Source organism: Artemia sp. Qi Xiang Cuo, chromosome 7 (assembly GCF_049724085.1).
Source record: "Artemia sp. Qi Xiang Cuo chromosome 7, ASM4972408v1, whole genome shotgun sequence".
Classification (NCBI taxonomy): domain Eukaryota; kingdom Metazoa; phylum Arthropoda; class Branchiopoda; order Anostraca; family Artemiidae; genus Artemia; species Artemia sp. Qi Xiang Cuo.
Window position 1 is genome coordinate 6,203,992 of NC_142800.1, and position 20,933 is coordinate 6,224,924.

General features: G+C 34.7%; 1 protein-coding gene across 1 annotated transcript in view; it reads left to right on the forward strand.

The window, feature by feature from the left end:
* Positions 1-20,732, forward strand: part of LOC148949890 (uncharacterized) — a 141,589-nt gene extending 120,857 nt beyond the window's left edge. Inside the window, exons 12-13 of the mRNA XM_089091982.1 lie at positions 9,436-9,565; positions 14,999-20,732. Of these exons, the coding sequence (XP_088948108.1) occupies positions 9,436-9,565; positions 14,999-15,384 (516 nt within the window). The 3' untranslated portion in view covers positions 15,385-20,732. The remainder of the gene's footprint in view (positions 1-9,435; positions 9,566-14,998) is intronic.
* Positions 20,733-20,933: the final 201 nt, after the last annotated feature.

A 20,933-nucleotide genomic window follows, 5' to 3' on the forward strand; every position in this document is an offset into this window, starting at 1 on the left:
AAAAAAAAGTGAAATAACGATTCTAGTAAGGTGAAATAACGTGAAACAACACAACAAAAAAGTGAAATAACGATTCTAGTAAGTTGAAATAACTTTAAAAAACAAAAAAAAAAAAGTTAAATAACGATTCTAGTAAGGTTAAATAACTTGAAAAAACAAAAAAAAAAATTTAAATAACGATTCTAGTAAGGTTAAATAACGTGAAACAACAAAAAAAAAAAAGTGAAATAACGATTCTAGTAAGGTGAAATAACGTGAAACAACACAAAAAAAAAAGTTAAATAACGATTCTAATAAGATTAAATAACGTTAAACGACACAACAAAAAAAGTGAAATAACGATTCTATTAAGGTTAAATAACGTGAAAAAACAAAACAAAAAAAGTGAAATAACGATTCTAGAAAGGTGAAATAACGTGAAAAAACACAACAAAAAATGTAAAATAACGATTCTAGTAAGGTGAAATAACGTGAAACAACACAAAAAAAAAAGTGAAATAACGATTCTAGTAAGGTTAAATAACTTGAAATAACACAAAAAAAAAGTTAATTAAATATTCTATTAGGGTTAAAAAAGGTTAATCAAAACAACAAAAAAGGTGAAATAAATATTCTTTTAAGTTTAAATAACGTTAATAGAAACAACAAAAAAGTGAAATAACGATTCTATTAACGTGAAATAACGAGAAACGACAAAACAAAAAAGATGAAATAACGATTCTAGTAAGTTGAAATAACGTGAAACAACACAACAAAAAAAGTAAAATAACGATTCTAGTAAGGTGAAATAGCGTGAAATAACACAACAAAAAAAAGTGAAATAATGATTCTAGTAAGGTGAAATAACGTGAAATAACACAACAAAAAAAGTGAAGTAATGATTCTAGTAAGGTGAAATAACGCGAAACAACAAAACAAAAAAGGTGAAATAACGATTCTAGTAAGGTGAAATAACGTGAAACAACAAAACAAAAAAAGTGAAATAACGATTCTAGTAAGGTTAAATAACGTGAAATAACACAACAAAAAAAGTGAAATAATGATTATAGTAAGGTGAAATAACTTGAAAAAACAAAACAAAAAGGTGAAATAACGATTCTATTAAGTTGAAATAACTTGAAACAACACAACAAAAAAAGTGAAATAACGATTCTATTAAGGTGAAATAACGTGAAACGACACAACAAAAAAGTGAAATAACGATTCTAGTAAGGTGAAATAACGTGAAACAACACAACAAAAAAAGTGAAATAACGTGAAACAACACAACAAAAAAGTGAAATAATGATTCTAGTAAGTTGAAATAACGTTAAACAACAAAACAAAAAAAGTGAAATAAATATTTTAGTAAGGTTAAATAACGTGAAACAAAAAAACAAAAAAGTGAAATAACGATTCTAGTAAGGTGAAATAACGTGAAACAACACAACAAAAAAAGTGAAATAACGTGAAACAACACAACAAAAATGTTAAATAACTTGAAAAAACACAAAAAAAAAGTTAAAAAACGACTCTAGTAAGGTGAAATAACGTGAAACAACAAAACAAAAAAGTGAAATAACGATTCTATTAAGGTTAAATAACGTGAAACAACACAACAAAAAAGTGAAATAACGATTCTAGTAAGGTGAAATAACGTGAAACAACACAACAAAAAAGTGAAATAACGATTCTAGTAAGGTGAAATAACGTGAAACAACAAAACAAAAAAAGTGAAATAACGATTCTAGTAAGGTGAAATAACGTGAAACGACACAAAAAAAAAGTGAAAAAACGATTCTATTTAGGTGAAATAACTTGAAAAAAAACAAAAAAAAAAAGTTAAATAACTATTATATTATGTTTAAATAACGTTAAACAACACAACAAAAAAGTTAAATAACGATTCTATTAAGTTTAAATAACGTGAAACAAAAAAAAAAAAAAAGTGAAATAAAGATTCTAGTAAGGTTAAATAACGTTAAACAACACAACAAAAAAGTTAAATAACTAATCTATTAAGGTTAAATAACGTGAAAAAAAAAAAAAAAAAAAGTGAAATAACGATTCTAGTAAGGTGAAATAACGTGAAACAACAAAACAAAAAAAGTGAAATAACGATTCTAATAAGATGAAATAACGTGAAACAACACAAAAAAAAAAGTGAAATAAAGATTCTATTAAGGTTAAATAACGTGAAACAACAAAACAAAAAAAGTTAAATAACTATTCTATTAAGTTTAAATAACGTGAAACAACAAAAAAAAAAAGTAAAATAACGATTCTAGTAAGATGAAATAACGTGAAACAACAAAACAAAAAAGTTTAATTAACGATTCTAGTAAGTTTAAAAAACGTTAAAAAACAAAACAAAAAAGTGAAATAACGATTCTAGTAAGGTGAAATAACGTGAAACAACAAAACAAAAAAGTGAAATAACGATTCTAGTAAGGTGAAATAACGTGAAACAACACAACAAAAAAAAAGTGAAATAACGATCCAAATAGTATTAGGGTGAGGAAAATTCAAAGGTAGATTTTAGATGGCGTTCTTCAAAAAATTAATCTACCGTCCCAAGGATTCCTAGTCTAGGTAATTAGGTCATTTTGGTCACAAAACGTAGTCAAACAACAAAACCAGGAACAAGAATGAGTTCTATTAAATAAACGAAACCATCTGGTGCAAGGGGGTTCCCAACGTTTTCACAGCTCGGTGTTCTTTGGATTCTTAATATACGATCATAGATTCCCTTAAAACACATAGCAAGATTTTTGCAAAAAATGTCGCTTTATACGTGTGCATTATAATGTGATTTAATAAAGAGTTTCACCCAAGAGCCAACCCCCCCCCCCTACCCCACCTCCATCCCACAAAAAAAGTGAAATAAGCATTCTACATATTTTGATTCGGATTTAGATAATGAGCATTATTATATTGAGCTTATTTATTATAAATAGTTTACCTACTTATTTACGTTCTGGCCATTCTCTGGGGACGTTTGGGACTACTGCTCCTACCAGCTTATGTGTGAGAACTTTTTTGACGATGCTCTATCTTTTTGATTCGATCTCTATCCGTTGCAGTGCAGGATAATTTTGATATCTGTACGTTGTTTAAGTTGTTTTTTGTCATTTGCACGATATGGCCAAAACGGCGCAGATGTTGTATCTTCAGACTGTCGTGTATGGTATCAGTGCATTGCAGCCTTTTGAGCACTTCTTCATTGGCGATGGCGATTGGTATACTAAATTCTAGCAATGTGTTAGAAGCATCTTATCTTGAAGGCAAGAAGTTGAAGGGGTTTTCTGTTGTCTTCAGTTTCGAAGGTCTACGTTTCCCGTCCTTACATTACTACGGGGATGATCGGGACACTGGTGGATATTCAGTTTGTTTGATAGGTGCCTGTTCTTCCTTATATCGGTTAGTTTTAAAAGGTGAACCTGGCTACTGCAAGCCATCACTTTTTATCGGAGCTTTTGAGATTACTGAAGAAGATGACTCCCAATGTACACGAAGTGACCGGCCATTTAAAGCTGTCGTTCCCTAACGGTAATAGTGAGGAAAAGTTCTAGCTTATTTCTTTTGGTTGCCACAACCCTTGTCATGTTGGCATTTATCACCATGCCAAACAGCCTTGTGGCTTGATAGAGTTTGTCTGTTTTGTGGTAGGAGCTCCTATGTTGAGTCTGCTAATTGAATTATGTCACCAGCGTAAGTAAGCTTGTCTATGAGGAGTCCTCCAATTTTGGTGCTAGGTTTCGCCATCAATGATAAAGTGATATTTGAAAAGAGGCTGAAAATGGTGGCTGCAAAATGAAACCTTGGAGATCTCCTAATGAATGTGGGAGCTTTATTAATGACCTGTTTGGTTAAAGCTTGCTCTAAATTACCATGAAATTGATCTAATATTAATCTTTGTCTCAGAATTGATAGTAAAAAAAAAATTGATCTTTGTTTACTATTTTGCGGGGTATGCCGGAATGTAGGAGGCCCGGCCGTTGTCGTTTTTCCTATAAATCGAAGGTTTGCTGAGATTGGCAAATAACTGGTAGATCTTTTCGTCAAATTCGATGCATTTTCCCATGAGCTGTTTAACGCCAATATCAAGGATGCGTAGTCAATCTGCCGGGTCGGAATCCAGCCTGATATTCTACAATGGTCAAAGCTATCATTTTCTGTATACATTGGAGTTCCTAAGGCTATTAAGGTGATGGTTTCCCTGTTCTTTTTTAGATCACCTTTTGCGAATTTGGAAAATGGCAGTTTTGCACTATTTTTTGAGCAAGTAACCAGTATCCTTTGCAGCTCAAATAATAGTGCGATGCAAAGGGGTTACATCGTTTAATCTAACATTAATTAGCTCTATGATTTGAGCTCCTCATCCTGATCTGAGGCTTTGCTTGACTCAGAGATCTCCGATTTGGATTCTGACTTAAGCGAAAGGGGGAGCCTAATTTTTCGATGTTGTTTCTAACGCCTGCTTCTGCCGTCAAAAAAAAAAATATTGTTAATAGTAATTTAACTAACGGTTGTATTTTTACGAGCTAACAGGAAATTGTTACCAACAACCGCAAGTGAAATTCTCTTACAACTTTAAAGGCTGCTGAGTGAATCTGTTAATGAGTTCTGAATGTAAAATTGAAAAGAAAAAAAAATCCTAGAAAAAAAGAAACCTGCAAATTTTTTTGTTTAAATAACGACTCGGATTGTTGCCGTGTTTTACAATTTTTCACTTGGGTTTTATACTTTTTTTTAAATTTCAGATTTTTTTTTTTAGAGTTTTTTGCACATAGAGTCACATTTTATAGCCCTTTTAATATGCTTCTGTGAACCATTAATAAAAAATCTTTTTTTTAGCAATTATGTACTCGGAGCTGACAGGAACTTTTATTTATTATTGCTAGTAACAACGGGACGGTGGAAAAGACCTCTTGTTATACTTTCGCAAATAGTTAGACTCTCATCCTCTATTTCATCGATTTATATTAGGGAGTTAGACTCTAATATAAATCTTCTGATCCGCTATACTTAGAAAAGTTTTATTAAATTGTCCTCAAAAGAATAAGATTCTGTTTGATTTAGAGGTTACAAAAATAATTTTTCGGGGGATTGCCAATACAGAATTCTCAAACATGCTAGGATGGAACAGCAAAAATGCTATAATTTCCTGTTTCTATAAAAGAATAAAACTATCAAAAGAGCGTATCAAAATTGTTTCGGATTCCTTGGGAGATATTGACTTTACCAAACTAATCTTACTTTTCTGTTCCAGAGGTAATTAAGTTAGTGAATAATAGCTTGGTATTTTTTGGATGTGTTTGTAACTCTATGTGTTGCTTTGACAGAAGTTGGTTTTGTCGTGGAGCTTTAGAACTTACGGTGTATCCTTTCATCTCTTATCACTACGATTTCTTGTGGAATAAATAACTCCTGAACAGTTACAGGAAGGCTTAACGTATATAATCGGATTAGTGATTGAATAATGTACTTAGTTTTGGTGTTTATATATTTTTCCCTATCAAGTCTAATTTGTAGTACTTGCCACATAACTTGTAAAAAATATCTTTAATATTTATAGAATTTAGTGTTTTTAGAAAGAAGTCAAATTGCTGCTAATATAAGTGCAAAAGCGTGTTTAATTAAAAAAAAAATACGATGCAGTTTAATCTACTGCTACTACTACTAACAACTCACTGCAGCACCAAGCTGCCTAAAGCCAGTACAGTTGGATGCGCTCCTGCTCCACCCCAATCTATTCAAAGCTCCCCTCTTTACATCCTCCCAAGAAGTCCTGTTTTTCTTTAAATCCTTTCTTGTGACATCTTCCCATCTCATTCGGGGACTACCTACTTCTTGCTTGGCCCTACATGGATGGCCAAAAAGGACAATCTTTGTCAATCAGTCATCCTTCGTCGACAAAACGTCCTATATATCTCAACCTTTCTCTGAATATAGCCCCAAAAAGTGGAATAGATCACATTTTTCGTAAAGCTTACTGTTTGAAATACGGTCGTCAAACTGGTACTCAAAACTATTCGTAGACAGTTCCTCTGGAAAACATCTAATTACCCTCCTCCATCTTCTGAAGCGCCCATGTTTCAGAATATTACTAGACAACTGTTATCACTGTAGCTTCCAATATCCTAATCTTGGTCCGCAGACTTACCTTCCTATTCTTCCAAACTTGTTTCTTTGTGAAAACAAAACACCTTGGGCCTTGGCTATTCTACTTTTTAAGTCTTCACTGCATCCGCCATCTTTACTAGTAATACTACCCAGGTAGGGGAAGTTATCCACTTGATCGATCTACTCGCTACCCAACATTGCCTTCTGACATTTATTTATTCGTAGTATAAGCAACCTAGTCTTCTTAGCATTAATTTTCAAACCTAGTCTTGCACCCTGAACTCTCAAAACCCCCAAAAAATCCTTCATTTTGCTAACATTTTTATCTAGGACACTCAAATCATCTGCATAATCTAGGTGTATGAGAATTTTACCTCCCCATATGATTCCATAGCCTTTCCCATGTTCCTTGTGACAAAGTCCATCAAAATGATCCATCTAAATAGGAATAGAACGCAATACTGATTAACTCCTGATTCAATACGAAACCAGCTACTAACCTCATTTCTTACCTTAACCGCAGCAGTATTGTTCTCATACATAGTGCTATTTACTTTAATGTACTTATTTGGTATACCATGCCATGATAGAACCTTCGCTAAAGCTCTTTTATCAGCTGAATGAAACGCTCATAATTGATAAAATTGTAGACTAAAGGCGTTTGATGACTCAGGCACTTCTCAATTATTAATCTAAGAGTGAAAATTTGGTCTATGTATCCTAATTTGGTCTAGCTAAAGCTCTTTTATCAGCTGAATGAAACGCTCATAATTGATAAAATTGTAGACTAAAGGCGTTTGATGACTCAGGCACTTCTCAATTATTAATCTAAGAGTGAAAATTTGGTCTATGTATCCTCTCCTTCCCAAAACCACACTGTTCTTTTCTTAAAACTTGATCTACAGCATCTTTAAGTCTTAAAAGTATCATCAAACTAAGTAATTTGCTTCCTATAGAAACCAAGCTAATGCTTCTATAATTACGACACTCACTCTTATCCCCTTTACTATAAAGGAGTTTATTTAGAGTTTTCAAAAAATCACTGGGTACTTCCCCTTTTTCAAAATACATATTTACAGTTATCAGTAATTTGTCAGTAATTCTGTAACTTTACAACCCCCATATTCTAAAAACTCATTTACCAAACTACCACCTAGGGCTTTTTTCTAACTCTTCTGTATTTCTAACTCTTCTTTGTAAAATAAATCTTCCTTCACTTCCAAATTGTCACAAACATTTTTATTCTCTTCTAAATCATTTCCTGCATCATTATCACGGTTTAATCACTGCACTTCTCTCTTTAACACTTTCCTTGTCACTAATTGAGGCCCCGTTCTATATTTAAATTGGTCAAATCTATATTGATTGTTCCCTCTCAATTTCTTAACATGAAAATACAATATTTTACTTCTATGCTGTCTGGCTGCATCTTCTAGATCTCCGGCAATTTTATTCATGGCCTCTGCTTCACACCACCTGAATTCGTATTTTAGTGCCTTTTCTAATTCTCTTAAATTTCTCTTTTTCTCATATGATGATATGATAATGATATAATGCAAAACAAATAGGCCACAGGGCCTCTACATGATCTATCACTCTAATACTTCATGTACGAATCCCTCCCCTTTTCTATGAAGCTTAAAGCGTTTTAACTAATATTCCTAGCTGCATTTCTATTTTTCCTCCCCAAGACACTATTTATTTAGACTAAATTATTTTGCTAAAATTATTCCATGCATCTTAGGCTTTGTCAAATTTTAGACTCCCAAGTTTAGTATTCAACTGTTCCTGTAAAGTTTCTCTCGTATTCTTAACCTAGAGTCTAAAAACATAACTTACGGAAAGTAGTTATCTTTCCTAAATTTGAGCTTTATTACTCTAGACACTACTAGATGGTGATCTTTACTTTTAATATGAATAGCAGCACTCATATATTCCTTACTATCTTGTAACAATCCTGTCAGTCTTCAATTTACAATAGCATAATCAGTAAGGTTGGCTGTCTTACCATCATGTGAGTAGCAGACTAACTTATAGGTCATTTTAAGACCAAATACTGTATTGGTTACAGCTAGATTGTTACCTTACCTTAGACCTTAGTTCCTCCTGAGCCTCCAGTGACATTCAGGGCATCCACGAAAAGTCTGCAGTCATATCAGAGGTGTACTGCAGCTAGTACGTCTTCCTATTCGGGCTGTAGGGACGCAGGTATATTTGATAAGTCTTTTCTGTATGAACGTCTTTGGGTGTTTCTAGGACGGCCTCGTCTTCTTGGTCCTTCAGGTTGCCAGAAGAGGATGGATTTTTGCAAGCGATTACTTGCCCATCCTGATGATCTTGCGCAAGATAGCGTCACTTACGTTGACGGATAACGTCTGTTATTAAAGGTAGCTGGACATGTTGCCTGATGGTGTCATTTCTTATTCTCTGGGTCCAGTTTATATTTAGAATTCTTCTGAGGCAAGTGTTTTCGAATGATTGTATTTTTTTTTCTCTTGTTACTGATTAAGGGGCCAGGTCTCCGGTCCATAAAGTAGTACTGACAGAACATTGCTTTGGAACAATCGCAGCCTTATCCTCAAAGAGCATTTTTTAGATTTCCAAACTCGTCTGAGACAGTTAAATGCCCCATGTGCTTGTCCCAACCTAAGTTGGACTTCTCTTGCGTTTGAGCCAGGGTTTTAGATTGTACTGCCCAGGTATCTGAACTCAACCACATGCTCTATTCGGTCAGCTCCACACTTAATATCAAGAGGATATCCACTGGTAGCCATGTTTTTGTTCTATTTGTGTTGATTTTCAGCCCAAATAACTAGATTGTATACCTACAAAATTGCAGCTGTCTAAAGCCGTTCCTATTTTCCTTTCTTACGCCAAATCTAGGCTAGGACGCCAAATCTAGGCTACGCCAAATCATACATCCCTATTCCAATTCGGGCATTAAAATCTCCAAATTAAAATCTCCTAATAAAAATTTTGTATTTATAAGCGGATTCTGTCTATTTGCTTCTGTATCTGTAAGTAAAAATTTTCCGATTCACTACTATCTGCGTCAGTCGGTTTTACACGGACATTTACTACTATGGTTGATACCATAGTCGAAACTATGGTTGATACCATATGGTTGATACTTTCTAGTCGAAAAATGAGCAGCTAGAAATTTATTCCTGATAAAGTTGATTCAAGTTATACTTAGGTTATCACTTTAATTTTTTTGAAACAAGCTTTTTAGATGAAGGGAAAGAACTTGATGAAACTTAAAATGACCAAAAATTAACCTAAAAAGAGAGGCATGAAAAAGAGGTATTGAAATTGTTTATGATTTTGCAGATAAAGAATAGACGACTGGAAACGCGAAATCAAGAATTGGACAGGGAATGTGCTAATTTAAGAAGAAAATTAACTGAAATGGCTTCCCAGATAAGAGATGCTAACTCTAATGTCTCCACTGACGACACTGGTAAGTTGAATTTGAATTATCTTTATTAGATTATATCAATTGCCTTTTAGTGTACGATTAATTAAAAAAAAAAAATTCCGAAAAACAAGTTTTTCAAAGAAAAGTAAAGGCCATTTTAAACTTAAGCTCAGCAGACAAATACCTGTTAAAATTCAAACTCAAAACGACCAGAAATTACTATTAAAGAATAAATGAAACCCAAAACGATCAGAAATAAAAAAAACAATCATAGGAAAAAACACACAACACGTGATTATCTAAATGAGCAACGACATCTTAAAGGTAGTAATGCTTCGACTGAATGTTAAAATCAATCTCAAAAAGAAAAAAGATATTTTCCTATTGAAGTATAAATGAAAATTAAAACGAACAGAAATTACAAAAACCATCAGTGAAAAAAAAAATACGATAGATGCAAATATAAAATGATAAATTAATATCAAAATGAATGAAAAGTGAATACATTGTGCAAATCAAGCTTGAAACTAACAAAAATCAGCACAAAAAAGAGGTTGGGTATAAGCTCCTTCTCTCACTGTAAAAGTCTAAAACCTACTGCGTCATTGGCGCTTTACTGAAAACCAATTTTGTGACAAATACTTTCTTTTGTATTTAATATTGAAAATAAACATTAAAATTATAGTAACATTTTGAACTGATGAGCTTTCAGCAATTAATATTTTTATACATCAAATATTCAGTTCAATATAATAGCTCTTTTTAAAGTTGTTCAAGACAAATATAGTTTCCCTACAAACAAGTGATTGGATACTGCCTCCTTTCCTAACTTTAAATAAAAACCAAAAGTTTACTGCGTCATTGGCACTTAACTGAAAACGGATTATATTACAAATATTTTTTTTTCCAGTTCTTACAGCATTGAAAATAAAAATACAATTACAGTGAAATAAATTCTTGAACCTTCCCCACCCCCGGGCCCTGGGGGGTTGTGTCGACACCGGAGTTTTTGTTGTCTTACCTTTGAACTATTTTGAGAAATAAATGGCTCTCTCAAAGTTCTTATTGAATTGGTTTGAGGAAAATAGGGCGTAGAGAGGTGGGCTAGTTGCCCTCCGATCTCTTTTGACTCTTAAAAAGTGAACGAAAACTTTCAATTTCCAATCATATGAGCCCTCTTCGAAGTTTATACGGGTATACCTTCCATATAAACCATATATGCCCCCAGAGGAATACTTAAAACGCCTGTCCCGGGCTCTGGAGGGAGGGGGGGGTTGTGTAGACACAGGAGTTTTTCTCACCTGGTCTTTGAACTAGTTTTAACAAATTCATCATACGTCAAGGAGTTTTTGTTATACCGTCATCGAACTATTTTTAACAAAAAAACTCTCTCCAATTTTTTATCTGATATATTTTCGAGCAGGGGGTTTGGGGAAGGGGCCAATTGCCCTCCGATCGCTTTTGACTCTTAGAAAGTGCACTAGAACTCTCGATTTCCAATCGAATGAGATCTCTTTGAAGTTTATACGACGACTCCTTCTATATGAAGTGCCTTTGGGAAAAAAATAAATGGAGTGTGGGGGAAGGCTAGCTGCCCTCAAGTCCCTTTTAACTTTTAAAAATTTAACTACAACTTTCAATTTCCAATCAAATGAACTCTCTAGGAAGTTTCTATGAGTATCCCTTCCATAACCATAATATATGCCCGCGGGGCATAACTTACAACGCCTACCCCCGGGCCCTGGGGGTCTGTGTCGACACTGAAGTTTGTTTGTTATTTGAAATTTGAACAATTTTTAACAAAATATCCAACTCAAAATTTTTATCTGAGGCATTTAGGGCGTGGAGGGGGGGGGGGCTAGTTGCCCTCCGATCTCTTTTGACCCTTAAAAAGTGAACAAGAACTTTCAATTTCCAATCAAATGAGCCGTCTCCGAACTTTATACCAGCATCCCTTCCATAAGAACTATATATGCCCCTAGAGCATTACTCATAACGCCTGCCTCCGGGCCCTGGGGGGCTGCGTCGACACAGAAATTTTTCTTATCTGACCTTTGAACTATTTTTAATGAAATGGCTATTATAAAAATTTTATCGAATGGGCTTGGGGAAAAAAGGGTGTGGGGGGGGTGCTAGTTGCCCTTAACTCTCTTGACTCTTAAAAAGTGAACTAGAACTTTCGATATCCAATCAAATGAGCCCTCTATGAAGTTTATACGAGCATCCCTTTCATAAGAATTATGCATGCCCTTAGGGCATAACTTACAACGCTTTCTCCTGGGCCCTGGGGGGTTGTATTGACACCGGAGTTTTTATTATCCGACCTTTGAACTATTTTTAACAAAATGGCTACCTCAAATTTTTATCAGATGTTGATGGGGAAAAAGGGCTTGGGGGGGGCTAGTTGCCTTTCGGTTAGTTTTGACTCATAAAAAGTGCACTAGAACATTTGATTTTCAATCGAAAGAGCCCTCTTTGAAGTTTATGCGACGACGCCTTCTATATGAAGTGTCTCTGGGAAAAAATTGAAGTGTGGGGGGAGGCTAGCTGCCCTCCAATCACCTTTGACTCTTAAAAAGTGAATTACAACTTTCAATTTCCAATCAAATGAGCCCTCTATGAAGTTTATACGAGCATCCCTTCCATAAGAACCATATGTGCCCCAGGGCATAACTTACAACGCCTGCCCCCGGCCCCAGGGGGGTTGTGACGACACCTGCGTTTTTGTTATCTGACTTTTAATCAATTTTTGATTTAATGGCTATCTCAAAAAAATTTTTGGATGCATTTGGGCAAAAAGGGGCGGGGGGGGGGGGGGGCCTAGTTGCCCTCCAATCTCTTTTGACTCTACAAAACTGAACTAGAACTTTCAGTTTTCAACCAAATGAGCCCTTTCTGAAGTTTTTACGAGCATCCTTTCCATAAGAACCATATATTCTACCGGGGCATGACTTACAACTCCCACTCTCGGGCCCTTGGGGGCTGTGTTGACCCTAGAGTTTTCTTTTTATGGTATCTGAACTATTTAAAAAAAAAAGGCTATCTCAAAGTTCTTATCGGATGGGTTTGAGGAAAAAAGGGCGGGGAGGGGGGGGGCTACGTGCCCTCCAATCTTTTTTTACTCTTAAAAAGTGACCGAAAAATTTCAGTTTCTAATCAATTGAGCCCTCTTTGAAGTTAATACGAGCATCCTTTCCATAAGACCTATGCCCCCAGGGCGTAACTTACAACGCCTGCCCCCGGGTCCTGGAGGGTTGTGTTGACACCGGAATTTTTGTTATATGATCTTTGAACTATTTTTAACAAAATAGCTATCTCAAAATTTTTATCGGATGCATTTGAAAAAAAGGGTTTGGGGGTGAGCTGGTTACCCTCCGATATCTTTTGACGTGAGATAGAATTTTCAATTTCCAATGAAATGATACCTCTGAAATTTATACGAGCATTGCTTCCATAAGAGCCATATATGCCCACAGGGCATAACTTATAACCCTTGCCCTGAAGACTGTGGAGGGAGTGTCCTGCTCAAACATATAATTTCCAGAACTTGCAACTACATTGAACAAAATGGCTGTATCAAAATTTTGATTGGATGTGTTTGGGGAAATGGTGGGCGTATAAGGGGTGTTGGTTGCCTTCCAATCATTTTTGACTATTAAAAAGGGAACTATCCATTTAAATTTCCAATCGAATGGGCCCTTTCTGAAGTTTCTACGACAACGCTTTCAATAAAAACCTTATATGCTCACAGGGCATAACTTATAACCCATAACTATTCTACGACAACGCTTTCAATAAAAACCTTATATGCTCAGGGCATAACTATTGCCCTGAGGGATGTGGGGGGGGGGGGGTTGTTATCCTCAAAGATTCAATTTCCTGAATTTTTAACTACGTTGAACAAAATGGCTACATCAAAATTTTGATTGGATGTGTTTGGAGAAATGGTGAGCGTGGAAAGGGTGTTAGTTGCCTCACAATCACTTTCGACTATTAAAAAGGGCACTAGCCCTTTGAATTTCCAATCGAATGAGTCCTTTTTGAAGTTTCTACGACAAAGCTTTCTATAAAAACCTTATATGTCCCCAGGGCATAACTTACAACCCTTGCCCTGAGGGTTGTGGGGGAGTGTCCTCCTCAAAAACATACGCTGAACAAATTGGCTATCTCAAAATTTTGATTGGATGTATCTGGGGAACTGGTGGGCGTGGAAGGGGTGTTAGTTGCCTTCCAATCACTTTTGACCCTTAAAATGGGTGCTAGAACTCTCGATTCCCAGTCGAATTAGCCCCCTTTAAAGTTTCTACGACGACCCCTTCCATATGAAGTGCCTCTGGGGAAAGAAAAAATAATAAAACATTCGAGCTGTATGGCCTTTACTATAGGTAACGCTATAGCGTTGCCTCTGATCATTTCTTTATGACCCTAGTTTAGTCTTAAATCAAAATCATTCGTTGTCTACTTTCGTCTGAACAGAAGGCCAGGTGGCTTGGGTGCATTATGTGGCGGCCAAGAAAGTACCTGACCCGTCAGTCTCTTGATTTTAAGCCCCCTCCCAGGGGAAGAAAAAGAAAGGAGGTCAAACTAAATTTTGGCGTGCCGCAATGAAGAAAGACCTCACGCATCTTGTGGATTCGGGAAGTACGGAAGCAAATGGGACAAACTATGGTCGCAAATCGTCTCCCCAAAAAACACCAAAGATAGTGGCAGAATGTGGCCCATCATACTCTTTGCGCTGAGGTTAGACTGAAAGCAAAATAATGGGGTTCAGATCCACACCCTCTCTATTCTCTCATACAAGAAAATCAAAATTATGGCTAAAGTTTGTGTCATAAAGAAAGAAAAAATGTAAATATAGCCGTACACAGGGTTACTCCCCTCGAAAAAGGACTCGTTCTCGTTAAAGGCGGCTACATTTTAATTACTCTTGCTACGTCAATTAGGACGTCTAAATAATCATTTATTTATCATGTTCAAAGCTATTCGTTTATTGTCATATGATTTGTTTTTATTTTTGTTTTGTTTCTTGTTTTTCTTTATTCTTTTTTTTATTTATTCCTTTTATCTTTTTTAATTTTTTTTTTCGTTCAGTGTTCCCTGCTAGTATGATTCTTATCTTCAATTCTGAAACTGATCTAATCCAAAAAGTGATATGTGACTTTTTAATCAATTGCTGTTTACTGAGCAAGCTGGATTTATTGGTTCAATCATTAAAAAATAAGCATTAACTAAGCATTAACTAAGACAGCAAAAAGAAGCTTGGGGGCAAAATAAGGGTTAAATTCGTTTTATTTCATAGGATGTTCTCTAAATAGTAATCGTGCTGTATTTGTGCCACCGCCACAGCATAGGCGATAGTTTGTTCTTTTCTTTTTCGTTGCTACTCGAAATCAAAAAGTTTCTGCCGCATTTTCCAACCATAAAAATAAGTCAAATAAATTTACCAAGACAAATCTGAACTTTATTTTATTCCAGGGAGAATTCTTCTGAATGGTAATCATGATCCACTTATGCCACCACAGCAGCCAGGTCTCCTCCCGCTTGGCTTTCCTCCTCTCCCACCTTTTTTGCCGCCTTTTCTTCCTCCGCCAGACATGTCATTTATGGACAGACCTAGTACACTAGGAATGGGATCCCCTCCATTTGACTCCCCTTACTATGACGACCGAGGAACTCCAAATTCCATGAGAGCTTTCTCACCCTGGAGTCACTCTCCAACCGGTTCTGAACGCAGTGGAAGCTATAGACGCCGTAGGGATTATTACAGACCAGAAAGTGTAGGAAGAAGTCGGGACTCGTCGCCTGTTGGAAATACTTACGATAGAAGAAGAGGAAGGTCGCCCTCTGACCGTGATGTTTAATACCTTGAAAATTATCGTGAAAAGATTATCTCTAGGGCTTATTAAATAATTCAGGTGGCTCTTATTGGCATACCTAAAGAAGCTGAAAAAATCCTGATATTGTTAAAGACTTGTTTGGTATTTTTGCTTCGTCTCAGATTATTTTTTTGTTATTGAACGGCAATGTGCCAGCTACCGGCAGTGAATATTTTTGGTAAAACATGATAAAAGCGTGTAGTTTGGCTTAAGAGTCTACCAAAATTTAAAAACCTTACACGATTGTAAACAACGTATACTAGAAACTTTAGAACTTATGTTTTCTGTATAAACAATTTTGGCATCTCATTGATTATTACTTTAAAATAGATACCAATTGACCAACTCAGAAACTTGACCGTCTCGTATAGAAACACTGAGAAGAACTTTGCGTTCCACTAGTTGTTAGCAAGTCAATAAGAGTACCGTGTCAGTAAAAGGTGCATTTCCTTAGTTATATTTTAAAAGGGATCTTGTTGAATTGCTTAAAACTTGACTGCACAGACACCTGCGTTTTGACTTGATATTAGGTAATGGTGCATGCTGTGTTCCTTTTTGCAAAAAAAAAAATAGTTCAAATAATAGTAAAGAGTGACATTGAAACATTAACCGAACAGTATTGTGTCCTCCATATAAAGGCTGGGGATGCATTCCCCTCAACCCTCGGCTATTTCTGCCTATGTTCGATGCGTGTTTGCCTGTATTTTAGTATGCACCAGATCTAGCCAATTTGTGAGTGCAAGTTCTTTTTGGCCACTTGACCTTCACAAAATGTGAAGAACTGTCTTTATTGTTTGTAGCCACTTTTTCTTTCATTTTTATTATTCATTCTATTATCGTTCATCTGTTCGTTCACTATCCATTCTATTATCGCATTGTTATAAGACATTTGATGAAAATGATGAGACATTTGATTAAATATGATGAAAATAAGATTACTCTTATTTTGAAGTAATGGTATAAAAAAAGTCAAGCTTTAGCAGAAATCGTGGGGGGGGGGTTGAGGCTGGTAGCTCCCCCTCAAATACAGAAAATTTTTGTTCGTTTTAAGTTTCTGCGTGGCTCTTTACTTTTATTCAAAAATACGTTTCTTGTTATTAATTTAGTTTTTGTTTGTTTTTAATATATATATTCAGGGTTAGCCTCTGCCCCTCCTTACGGTAAAGTTTGATCTTTGTGTAATACTAATTCAAGATTAAGACCCGGTTAGTTGTATTGCCTTTGCGCAATAAAATATTATTTTCCTAAATATAAAAGAGACTGCTGCTCCCATCAAAAACTTTTTCAGCAATAAAAGGTTGCTTTCACCCCCTCAGCACCCCTTTAAAAGCTGTCGCGTAACTATGCAACGCTATGACGGTTAGAATTATTATGAATTAGTCCATAATAATCCTTTGTTTCGCATAGACTGCGCAAAAGTTGAGGATCAATCACACCACTGTGTGGCCACACAGTGGTGTGGCCAAAAAACTATTTGACAAATAGTTTTTCAATAGTTTCAAGCCAACTGGCTGTCTGATGCTTTTAGCTTGGGAGTATTTTGGACCTACCCGGATCAAATCTCTTCGCGTCACAAAATGGCCAAAATCGAAAGTTGATTATGGTGAGATTAAAATGTGTGTTGAGTGGCATTTTGCCACTTAATAAGTGCACTGCTGTTTCAAACTTTGTCTGAATGAGCCCTTTCCCAATATTCTGTGACCACGGGATCGATTTGTATACCCTAAGAAAGAAGGGCTAGTACAGACCCAAGTACAGGGTTTATCCGAGTACAAACCTTACGAGTACAGCACGCACAGACCTTATCGGAATATGGAATTTCGTGTTTTTATAGATAGGGGCTTGAAATCGTCGCTTTGGATTTCCCGGGCGTTTTCAATTTGATTGTGTAATTTTCATCCTAATTACAACCCTTTTTGATAATGTTTCTCCCTTTTCATAAAATTATACCAAATTCTATGCTAACATTTTTTATTGGTAAATTTGAAATAAATGAATTCGCACTTGATAGCAAATAATGACCAGAAAGTTCATTCGTCTTTATAAAAACATCAATTTTTTACGTTTTATTTATAAAATTAATGTCTGGTCATATGAATCAGTGATAAGCGTGACGTAATCAGTGATGGTGTGGAGGAAAAAAAGATCTGATAGGAATCCACCCACATGTTGGCGCTAAATTGGGCGATGCTCTAACGATTGTGATAATATTTAATAATTCATTTAAGTTAACTCAATTATTGTTCTTTTTGTGAACAACTTCGCACATTAAAATACAGCTGGGGGACTGTGAAAAAGTTGAGAGCCATGGCTAAGTGGAAAAAAAAGCCAAGACAGATAGTCTGAGTGAGAGGCAAAGCTGGTTTTTTAATATTATAAAATATGGTGTAAATCGTCTATCTATATATATAAATTTATCTAAAATGGCAGCGATATCTAGCACAACAACAAAATTCTGATACGTTGCTGTAGGAAATGAAGACAGTGAAATTGGGCAATTTCAAGACCTTTCCACAAACTAGCGAACGCCTTTGAAATTTATGCTAATTTTTTTATTTTTTTTATGCTAATTTTAATTTTCAGATACATAATTTTAATTAGCCCTAATTTTCAAAAAGCCCTAATTTTAATTAAATTAAAAAGCCCTAATTTTAATTAAATTAAAAAGCCCTAATTTTAATTAGCATAAATTAAAATTTATGCTAATTTTATGAAATTATAAAATTTTATGCTAATTTATACTAATTTACGCTAATTTTTGATAATTATAATTGGCTGTGCTTTAAATTTTGGAAATAATTTGAAGCTACCAGCTTGCATTGTAACTCAATAATATGACTTCTATTCTTCAAAAGACTAAATTTATTTCAATAGCATTCGCTTAAATTAAGATCCTATATCAGTTGGAATTTACAAGTATTTCTGAGCTCAATTTCACAAAAACTTAGGATTCTTCTTGAAAATGACGGCCGAATCTGTGGAAAGGTCTTTTATTGCAGAAAGGTCTACAATTGTATTACTTAAGTTAACTAAGAGCTGATTAACCTGGCTTCTACTTATTGTTAGATCTATTCTTTCATTCGACATTTAGAGGTTGATTGAAAGGTTCAACACACTATTGGAAAGGCTTGTACCTCCAGAAACCCCGTTTTTATACATAAATGTAAAGATGTCTTACTTTTTTCCTCTTAGATGGGGTTATAGTAGTTATAAAGTGATTCATTTTTTCTTGAAACACTAACAGTAATTAAACTAATGGCAATTCGTTCTAAGGAACGTAGTTTCAACGTCTGCAGAGGGTGAAACAATGAAAAAAGTCGATAATTTTAAAAGGAGTGCATTTTAAACGTATAAGTAAGAATTTCACTTGTCATTTGTTTACATTAGTATTTCACCTGTTTAACATCTTTATGAGGTAGATGGGGGGGGGGGGCTATAGTGGATACAAAAGCGTTTCATTGTTTTCAGTTTTTTCCGAAAATAGCTACTTAAAACTTTAAGTAAATTCTTATCATTTTGGTTCTCCTATTTTGTTTCTTTTAAAATGTTAATGATATAAATTGTGTCTTTTAAGTTTTTACCAAAATATTCGCTCTCCTTTTTGACTTCATGTATCTTTAAACTATCGCTGCCTTAATGTAAAAGAAATGTCTCTATGCCTTAATCCATCAGGTTTTGCAAATTAAAAATGACGAGGGTCAGTCTTGTATATATTAGGGTAGAAAAACAATACCTCATTTAACAAGACCTGAAAGAAAATACTTTAAGTACTAAACAAATATTTTTATTCACAAAAAGGTTAGTAGCTGCTCTACGAAATAAATATATCAAACGTGCGTTGCGTCACAATAACGATTTTTTTATTACATTTTACAAAGCCAACTTGCTTGTCGCCAATTGAAGTAATAATTAGGGCGCCTTCTTTTCATTCATAAAGCAGTCCGTATCGTATCTGATTATCAGCCTTTTATTTGAAATAGCTTGCTTTCTTCGCTACCTTTAACCGTTTTTGATTCGAAAAAATAATAATAATGATAACCTCATCCTCAACAGCTCTTCAAATGCTAAACGTCATAGGTGGTATAGGCGGCCTTACTCAAGGCCCGTCGTGTTTTTTTTTCTGTAAATTATATGGTAAAGCAAATCGGTCGCTAATACAGAATGCACTATTGATAAGAAACTACGATTGATAAAATATCAAATTCTTCTTGAAATATGAGATATGAATAATAATAAAAAATGTCAAATCCTTCTCGAAATATGATAATAATTAAAAATACGCTCTTAAGGACCATGGCATCAACATCTGCAGAGGGCAAAACATAAAAAAAAAAGGTTTAACACTTAAAAAAAGGAGTGTTTTCAAACACATAAGCAAAATATTTTACCTCCTTACGAGGACGGTGCATAGTGGATAGTGGATGCAATAGCGTTTCATGTTTTTCGTTTTTTCTTTAATAGCTGCTTAAAATTGTAAATAAATTTGTACCGTATTGGTTATGCTCAAAATTAATAAGAAGATCAAGCTAAAAAAAAAAATCACCCCATCTGCGCATTAAGGGGGCATCTACATAAATCCATATCTTACAGAGTGTGAAAAAAGGACTTTACGCTCTTTGCTTAGTTATAATGAACCTTACAAAGATTTAAAAACAATTACGGATTTCTGTTTCTGAAAGTCAAGATATATGAAGATAATTACTTCATATTTATGATACAAATGCTTGTACCTTTAATTTAAAAGTGATGTTTTTATTATATTTGCTTAGTATTTATATATTTTACCTATTCAATAGTTGATAGTCTTTTTGATTTGAGATTTGGGCAAGAAGATTACTCACCTTGTCGGCAGAGTCAGCGTTGGAATGGATGATGCTGAAGGGAGAAGTGAGTTGTTGGAGAGAGTTGTTGCAAATTTGAAAAAAAAAATACCAAAATAGGCGAATTATATGGGGAAATATAAACACAAATTACGTTGAAAGCCTCAAGATTTGGAGCAGGGGATGGGTGTATTTTTACCGAGAAGTTTTCAAAAGCGTAGATTTCCAAAAATAATTGAAGTAATTAGAGAAACATTTTTGTTTTGGTTGTTAGATGTCTTTCTTTGTGAATTTTCCCGTTCAGAAGTTATTACAAATATACATTTAAAAATGAATTTGTACTTAACTTCTTCCTTGAAGTTGTTTTTCAATTATTAAGAGCTGAGTGGTGACGTTCTCAAGGAAAATATTTATTTCATTCCAGTTATTTTCCTGTAATATTCGTTTAGGTTGTGCCTTTAATAAGGGATTGAAGTGTATTCTGGTAATATGAATAAAAGAAATTTCTCTTTCGCTCTTCAAAGAAATTTAGCAAAGGAAAGAATCAGGCAGTTCAGGTTTATGTATATCGCCGGTCGTGTATCAAAAGGACGTATCTCCATAATTGTAAATATTTAGAAGAGCAAAGAAAAAACCCCACAACTTTTTTATTTCCCCTCGAATAATTGTAAAACAAGAAAGGACCGGTACGTAAAATCAATGGATATCATTCTG